The 9,422-nt window shown below is 44.4% G+C and overlaps 1 protein-coding gene across 1 annotated transcript; it reads right to left on the reverse strand.

Annotated features, from left to right (window-relative positions):
• Nucleotides 1–520: 520 nt before the first annotated feature.
• On the reverse strand, nucleotides 521–1,786 carry LOC135229021 (PC-esterase domain-containing protein 1B-like). The gene has a single exon (XM_064278763.1). The coding sequence runs from the start codon at nucleotides 1,784–1,786 to the stop codon at nucleotides 521–523; it is 1,266 nt and encodes a 421-aa protein (XP_064134833.1).
• Nucleotides 1,787–9,422: the final 7,636 nt, after the last annotated feature.

Below are 9,422 nucleotides of genomic sequence, written 5' to 3' on the forward strand. Positions count from 1 at the left end.
CACCAGCCCTGAGAGACACTTAATGTCAGCTCACTGAATTGAGCATTGGATCTTGCTAAGTCGTGAAGCGCAGCTCAACTTCGGGGCTTTTCTGAACAAGCAACTCTTCTACAGAAACTACAGGTAATTGGTAGGAATGGATTTAGCCTGATTGCCCCTTTGGCCCTGAAAGCAGCAGAAGCCCCCGAGAAGGCATTCTGGACTCCCTGCTCCTTGCCCCAAAAGGCACCCAGAACATAATGGGAGTGGCAGGCTACACTGATCCATTATGGACACACTGCCAGGGCGCAGCCCCACAAAGACTCCGCAGAGACAGACATTGTGTTTGTGAAGGCACTTTTTTAATTCGAAGTTTGCTTTTATATCAAGTCAAGGAGGAGACAGCCGTGGGGGTGTACATCAGGTATCTGCTCCTGTAAGGCCTGTCGCTGCTGAGAGGGGTGGAGGGGTGGCTGGAGGTGTTCCACACCTGCATGCCTAGGCCATCCCCCAAGGAAGGGTCCAAGGGGGAGAGGACGGCCTACATGGAGGGGTGGCTACGGAATCCTTGCCCCTGGTCACATCTGGGACTACGGTCCCTGCCCCTGCGCCTCTCTGGCCCTGCAGGAGGACCTGGGGGGTAAGGTGGAGAAGCCCGGTGAACCACGCGGCGCTGGTGAGAATCAGAGGCCCTATGTATTCGGCCGTGGCGGGGCTGCCGGCCAGCAGTCAGGTTTGCTTCCTCGCCATATCTAGTGTGCTGCGCATAGGCGTCGCCAGAGCATGGCTGGCGCTGCAGGGATTGGTCCCAGGGCAAAGTGGAGCCATGGCCGCCGGGCTGGAAGCGCCTGCGAACCTGGGGCGGGGATACAGGGGGTCTCTGAGACTGAGCGATTGGGCAGGCGGGCCTAGGTGGGCGTGAAGGCGGGGCCTCCTCACCGGATTCACTTCCGTGGCGTTGGAGCAGCCTATCGCTCGCAGGCCCTCTGAGAAGGCTCCCAGGGCCTTCCCAGATCCACCTGCCCACCGGGTCGTCACAGGGCAGGTCCACGCCCCAGGCATCGGCCAGGTGGGCCAGTAGCAGCTGCGAGAGCCTTCGGTGAGCGTGTTGGTTCCAGTGCACGCCATCTGGCTGCCGGTGCTGCCAGGAGTGCCGGAAGTGGAAATGCAAGTCCAGCACGTCGAAGCCAAGCCTGCTGGCCTCAGCGGCGCTGTAGAAGTTGGCCTCCACCACATCATCCCGCAGGCACGCGGTCGGAGGCATGCCCTCAGGCGGCAGGAAACCCCCCGAGACCGTCTCAGCCACGGGCATGGCAGTGTTCCACACCACGAGGCAGGACTCGGGCAGCACCTGGCGAAGGCGCCAGAATAGGGTCTCCAGGTTCCTCCTGTAGCTCCACATGGAATCCTGGCCATACCTGGACAGGTCCCAGAGGCAGGAGTTCATGATGACCACGTCTGGGCCATGCTCGCCCCTCAGCAGCTCCAGCAGGACTTTCTCCACGTACCGGGAGTAGGCGCGTGTGAGGAAGTAGAAGCGCACAAGGTGGTGTGTGGAGCAGAACTCGCGGACTTCACGGTAGTGGGTCCCGTTGTGCATAGGGCCCCACCTGCCACCGTACAGCAGCCTGTCCTGCTCGAAGCTCATCTCGCCCTTGGCCTTCAGCTGACTGCTTGAGAGCAGGCAGTCCTTCTGCAGCAGGAGCACCAGGTCCTTGTACACGGCCCTCTGCACCGAGTCCCCCATGACGACCACGAACTTGTTGTGCAGCAGCTGCCGGACTTCGGACGCCCTCAGGTGGACCATGGTGGCTGGGCGAAGGTGGCCTAGCTCCTGCCTTCCCTCACGGCGGGTCCCGAAACAGCTCTGGACCGAGGGCTGAGCGGCTGCTGCCAGAGACGGAGAGAAGGCTGGCTGGCTGGCTGGCTGGCTGGCTGGCTGGCTGGCGGTTGTGGGGGCGGCCGGGCGGGCAGACAGGGGGCTGTTTAATGCAGCTGGACTGGCCTGGGCCTGGCCCGGGCGGAGAAAGGGGGCAGCGTCCGGGGCCCTGAAAGCCGTCTCGCCAATCCTTAGGCCGAGGGTGTGACCTCTGAACCCATGGCCCTGCCCCCGTACCCAGCTTGGCTCCCCCTGGTGGAGGGCAGCGGTGCAGACACTGATGCTATTGGTCTGGATGGCTGTAGGCTGTTCGCGCCTCAGCCACCACCTGTGCTCCAGACACTGGGACAAGGTCTGTCCACTGGGAGAACCAGGCCACTTCCAGGGCCGTGGCCCAGTCGGTGGTGGATCCACACCCAGGATTTCCAGGCAGTGTTGGCGAGAATACTCAGGAAAACATACTCATCTTATTTCCACGGTGATTTTGTCTTTGTTTTCATTTTGTCTCTCTCTTCCCAATCCCATTGTGAGTACCCCTGCCCTCCTGAGAAATGACACGAACACACCCCATGACCGATCACTGTCTTTGTCCCAGGGTAAAGTCTGGAGACCCCTTCTAACACAGTGTCACAACCGGGGTGTGAGAAGCCATACCCACAAGGTACGGGCCATGATGGTGTCCCCAAGGAGCCCACCCTTCACCCTTCCATCTGCACACCCAGTGGCCTGGCCACCACACAGCTCCTCTGCATTTACCCAGCGTCGCCCTTTGGAGAACAGATGCAAAGGAACCCTACGGTATGTAACGTAGGTGGATGGTTTACCCTTCCTGGGCATCTTCTTCTGGGCAGTCATTCTGCCTCTCTGGGGATCCCCCCGGGGTGTCCAGTGTAGAACTCCTGCCATCCACCACCTTTTTGCACTAAGAAACGGCCTCTGGTGTGGTTCAAACAGGGTAAGCTTAGTATCCGACTTCTGGCTGTTACAAATCAGGCTGCTATTACGCTTTTGTAGGTGGACTTGTGCAAAAAGAGAGCTCCAGCTCTCCGTAAAAGCCCGGGGCTGCACTTGTCTGCTGGTGTGGTGGTAGAATAATCATTGCTTTGAGAAATGCTTAGACCCTTTTCCACAGTGGCTCTGTCAGCCATCGGATCTGTTAATCTTAACATCCTCACTCCTTAAATTATGACACTATCTTCTGGGTGGCCCAAACCATTAAACATATGACTGCTAACAGAAAGATTGACAGTTTGAGTCCACATAGAGACCCCTCAAGTGAAAGTTCTGGCTATCTACTTCCCAAAGGGCATAGACTTAGAAAACAAAACAAACAAAAAAAACTGTGGAGTACATTACTACTCTGCAATATCTGGGGTTGCTATGAGCCAGATTCAACATGATGGCAACTGGTCAGTAGTTGTTCCACGTACAATGACTTCCTCTCCCTTGAATATGAATGTTAACATACTGGCTGAAAGCACCATTCCTAATTCTTACTAAGATGTAGCATAATTTCCTTATCCCTTGTATAGTGGTGCTAGATTCCTGGCTGAAATCCAAGGCCTAATTCTCAACAGGATATTGACATCAACTTTGATAAAAGAACCCTTCCCTTCCCTCTCTTTAATATAGATGCCAGTGTGGGGCATGGTTCTGTAACAATCATGCCCCATTACTTCATAGGGTGTTGATTTAGTCTCTTGGCTCTATGAATCACGAACTTCTCTATTAGCAGATTCTGGCTGTAATACTCACGTCGTATTTCTTATTAAAAAATGTGTGAATGTGGGGGGCGGAGCCAAGATGGCGGACTAGGCAGACGCTACCTCGGATCCCTCTTACAACAAAGACACGGAAAAACAAGTGAATCGATCACATACATAACAATCTACGAACCCTGAACAACAAACACAGATTTAGAGACGGAGAACGAACTAATATGGGGAAGCAGCGATTATTTCCAGAGCCTGGAGCCAGCGTACCAGTCAGGCGGCTTCATTAACATCTGAATAGCCTGAGCCAGAGGGAGAACTCTGATAGGGATCTGACTGCATTTTTTTTTTAGCGGATTTTCTGGAAAAACTAGTTTCCCAGTGATGCCTCGGAGACAACAATCCATATCAAACCACTTCAAGAAGCAGACCATGACAGCTTCTCCAACCCCCCAAACAAAAGAATCAAAACCTTTCCCAAATGAAGGTACAATCTTGGAATTATCAGATACAGAATATAAAAAACTAATTTACAGAATGCTTAATGATATCACAAATGAAATTAGGATAACTGCAGAAAAAGCCAAGGAACACACTGATAAAACTGTTGAAGAACTCAAAAAGATTATTCAAGAACATAGTGGAAAAATTAATAAGTTGCAAGAATCCGTAGAGAGACAACATGTAGAAATCCAAAAGATTAACAATAAAATAACAGAATTAGACAACGCACTAGGAAGTCAGAGGAGCAGACTCGAGCAATTAGAATGCAGACTGGGACATCTGGAGGACCAGGGAATCAACACCAACATAGCTGAAAAAAAATCAGATAAAAGAATTAAAAAAAATGAAGAAACCCTAAGAATCATGTGGGACTCTATCAAGAAGGATAACCTGCGGGTGATTGGAGTCCCAGAACAGGGAGGGGGGACAGAAAACACAGAGAAAATAGTTGAAGAACTCCTGACACAAAACTTCCCTGACATCATGAAAGACGAAAGGATATCTATCCAAGATGCTCATCGAACCCCATTTAAGATTGATCCAAAAAGAAAAACACCAAGACATATTATCATCAAACTCACCAAAACCAAAGATAAACAGAAAATTTTAAAAGCAGCCAGGGAGAAAAGAAAGGTTTCCTTCAAGGGAGAATCAATAAGAATATGTTCTGACTACTCAGCAGAAACCATGCAGGCAAGAAGGGAATGGGACGACATATACAGAACACTGAAGGAGAAAAACTGCCAGCCAAGGATCATATATCCAGCAAAACTCTCTCTGAAATCTGAAGGCGAAATTAAGATATTTACAGACAAACACAACTTTAGAGAATTTGCAAAAACCAAACCAAAGCTACAAGAAATACTAAAGGATATTGTTTGGTCAGAGAACCAATAATATCAGATATCAGCACAACACAAGGTCACAAAACAACGTCCTGATATCAACTCAAATAGGGAAATCACAAAAACAAACGAATTAAGATTAATTAAAAAAAAAATACACATAACAGGGACTCATGGAAGTCAATAGGTAAAAGATCACAATAATCAAAAAGAGGGACTAAATACAGGAGGCATTGAACTGCCATATGGAGAGTGATACAAGGCGATATAGAACAATACAAGTTAGGTTTTTACTTAGAAAAATAGGGGTAAATAATAAGGTAACCACAAAAAGGTATAACAACTCTATAACTCAAGATAAAAACCAAGAAAAACGTAACGACTCAACTAACATAAAGTCAAGCACTATGAAAATCAGGATCTCACAATTTACTAAGAAAAAAGCCTCAACACAAAAAAGTATGTGGAAAAATGAAATTGTCAACAGCACACATAAAAAGGCATCAAAATGACAGCACTAAAAACTTATTTATCTATAATTACCCTGAATGTAAATGGACTAAAGGCACCAATAAAGAGACAGAGAGTCACAGACTGGATAAAGAAACACGATCCATCTATATGCTGCCTACAAGAGACACACCTTAGACTTAGAGACACAAACAAACTAAAACTCAAAGGATGGAAAAAAGTATATCAAGCAAACAATAAGCAAAAAAGAAGAGGAGTAGCAATATTAATTTCTGACAAAATAGACTTTAGACTTAAATCCACCACAAAGGATAAAGAAGGACACTATATAATGATAAAAGGGACAATTGATCAGGAAGACATAACCATATTAAATATTTATGCACCCAATGACAGGGCTGCAAGATACATAAATCAAATTTTAACAGAATTGAAAAGCGAGATAGATACCTCCACAATTAGAGTAGGAGACTTCAACACACCACTTTCGGAGAAGGACAGGACATCCAGTAAGAAGCTCAACAGAGACACGGAAGATCTAATTACAACAATCAACCAACTTGACCTCATTGACTTATACAGAACTCTCCACCCAACTGCTGCAAAATATACTTTTTTTTCTAGCGCACATGGAACATTCTCTAGAATAGACCACATATTAGGTCATAAAACAAACCTTTGCAGAGTCCAAAACATCGAAATATTACAAAGCATCTTCTCAGACCACAAGGCAATAAAACTAGAGATCAATAACAGAAAAACTAGGGAAAAGAAATCAAATACTTGGAAAATGAACAATACCCTCCTGAAAAAAGACTGGGTTATAGAAGACATCAAGGAGGGAATAAGAAAATTCATAGAAAGCAACGAGAATGAAAATACTTCCTATCAAAACCTCTGGGACACAGCAAAAGCAGTGCTCAGAGGCCAATTTCTATCAATAAATGCACACATACAAAAAGAGGAAAGAGCCAAAATCAGAGAACTGTCCCTACAACTTGAACAAATAGAAACTGAGCAACAAAAGAATCCATCAGGCACCAGAAGAAAACAAATAATAAAAATTAGAGCTGAACTAAATGAATTAGAGAACAGAAAAACAATTGAAAGAATTAACAAAGCCAAAAGCTGGTTCTTTGAAAAAATTAACAAAATTGATAAACCATTGGCTAGACTGACTAAAGAAATACAGGAAAGGAAACAAATAACCCGAATAAGAAATGAGAAGGACCACATCACAACAGAACCAAATGAAATTAAAAGAATCATTTCAGATTATTATGAAAAATTGTACTCTAACAAATTTGAAAACCTAGAAGAAATGGATGAATTCCTGGAAAAACACTACCTACCTAAACTAACACATTCAGAAGTAGAACAACTAAATAGACCCATAACAAAAAAAGAGATTGAAACGGTAATTAAAAAACTCCCAACAAAAAAAAGCCCTGGCCCGGACGGCTTCACTGCAGAGTTCTACCAAACTTTCAGAGAAGAGTTAACACCACTACTACGAAAGGTATTCCAAAGCATAGAAAATGACGGAATACTACCCAACTCATTCTATGAAGCCACCATCTCCCTGATACCAAAACCAGGTAAAGACATTACAAAAAAAGAAAATTATAGACCTATATCCCTCATGAACATTGATGCAAAAATCCTCAACAAAATTCTAGCCAATAGAATCCAACAACACATCAAAAAAATAATTCACCCTGATCAAGTGGGATTTATACCAGGTATGCAAGGCTGGTTTAATATCAGAAAAACCATTAATGTAATCCATCACATAAATAAAACAAAAGACAAAAACCACATGATCTTATCAATTGATGCAGAAAAGGCATTTGACAAAGTCCAACACCCATTCATGATAAAAACTCTTACCAAAATAGGAATTGAAGGAAAATTCCTCAGCATACTAAAGGGCATCTATGCAAAGCCAACAGCCAATATCACTCTAAATGGAGAGAACCTGAAAGCATTTCCCTTGAGAATGGGAACCAGACAAGGATGCCCTTTATCACCGCTCTTATTCAACATCGTGTTGGAAGTCTTATCCAGGGCAATTAGGCTAGACAAAGAAATAAAAGGTATCCGGATTGGCAAGGAAGAAGTAAAGTTATCACTATTTGCAGATGACATGATTATATACACAGAAAACCCTAAGGAATCCTCCAGAAAACTACTGAAACTAATAGAAGAGTTTGGCAGAGTCTCAGGTTATAAAATAAACATACAAAAATCACTTGGATTCCTCTACATCAACAAAAAGAACACCTAAGAGGAAATAACCAAATCAATACCATTCACAGTAGCCCCCAAGAAGATAAGATACTTAGGAATAAATCTTAGCAAGGATGTAAAAGACCTATACAAAGAAAACTACAAAGCTCTACTAGAAGAAATTCAAAAGGACATGCTTAAGTGGAAAAACATACCCTGCTCATGGATAGGAAGACTTAACATAGTAAAAATGTCTATTCTACCAAAAGCCATCTATACATATAACGCACTTCCGATCCAAATTCCAATGTCATATTTTAAGGGGATAGAGAAACATATCACCAATTTCATACGGAAGGAAAGAAGCCCCGGATAAGCAAAGCACTACTGAAGAAGAAGAAAAAGTGGGAGGCCTCACCTTACCTGACTTCAGAACGTATTATACAGCCACAGTAGTCAAAACAGCCTGGTATTGGTACAACAACAGACACATAGACCAATGGAACAGGATTGAGAACCCAGACATAGATCCATCCACGTATGAGCAGCTGATATTTGACAAAGGACCAGTGTCAATTAACTGGGGAAAAGATAGCCTTTTTAACAAATGTTGCTGGCATAACTGGATATCCATTTGCAAAAAAATGAAACAGGACCCATACCTCACACCATGCACAAAAACTAACTCCAAGTGGATCAAAGACCTAAACATAAAGACTAAAACGATAAAGATCATGGAAGAAAAAATAGGGACAACATTAGGAGCCCTAATACAAGGTATAAACAGAATACAAAACATTACCAAAAATGATGAAGAGAAACCCGATAACTGGGAGCTCCTAAAAATCAAACACCTATGCTCATCTAAAGACTTCTCCAAAAGAGTAAAAAGACCACCGACAGATTGGGAAAGAATTTTCAGCTATGACATCTCCGGCCAGCACCTGATCTCTAAAATCTACATGATTCTGTCAAAACTCAACCACAAAAAGACAAACAACCCAATCAAGAAGTGGGCAAAGGATATGAACACACATTTCACTAAAGAAGATATTCAGGCAGCCAACAGATACATGAGAAAATGCTCTCGATCATTAGCCATTAGAGAAATGCAAATTAAAACTGCGATGAGATTCCATCTCACACCAGCAAGGCTGGCATTAATCCAAAAAACACAAAATAATAAATGTTGGAGAGGCTGCGGAGAGATTGGAACTCTCCTACACTGCTGGTGGGAATGTAAAATGGTACAACCACTTTGGAAATCTATCTGGCGTTATCTTAAACAGTTAGAAATAGAACTACCATACAACCCAGAAATCCCACTCATAGGAATATACCCTAGAGATACAAGAGCCTTCATACAAACAGATATATGCACACCCATGTTTATTGCAGCTCTGTTTACAATAGCAAAAAGCTGGAAGCAACCAAGGTGTCCATCAACGGATGAATGGGTAAATAAATTGTGGTATATTCACACAATGGAATACTACGCATCGATAAAGAACAGTGACGAATCTCTGAAACATTTCATAACATGGAGAAACCTGGAAGGCATTATGCTGAGCGAAATTAGTCAGAGGCAAAAGGACAAATATTGTATAAGACCACTATTATAAGATCTTGAGAAATAGTAAACCTGAGAAGAACACATACTTTTGTGGTTACGAGGTGGGGAGGGAGGGAGGGTGGGAGAGGGTTTTTTATTGATTAATCAGTAGATAAGAACTGCTTTAGGTGAAGGGAAAGACAACACTCAATACATGGAAGGTCAGCTCAATTGGACTGGACCAAAAGCAA

The sequence above is a fragment of the Loxodonta africana genome, chromosome Y (assembly GCF_030014295.1).
Source record: "Loxodonta africana isolate mLoxAfr1 chromosome Y, mLoxAfr1.hap2, whole genome shotgun sequence".
Taxonomy (NCBI): Eukaryota; Metazoa; Chordata; class Mammalia; order Proboscidea; family Elephantidae; genus Loxodonta; species Loxodonta africana.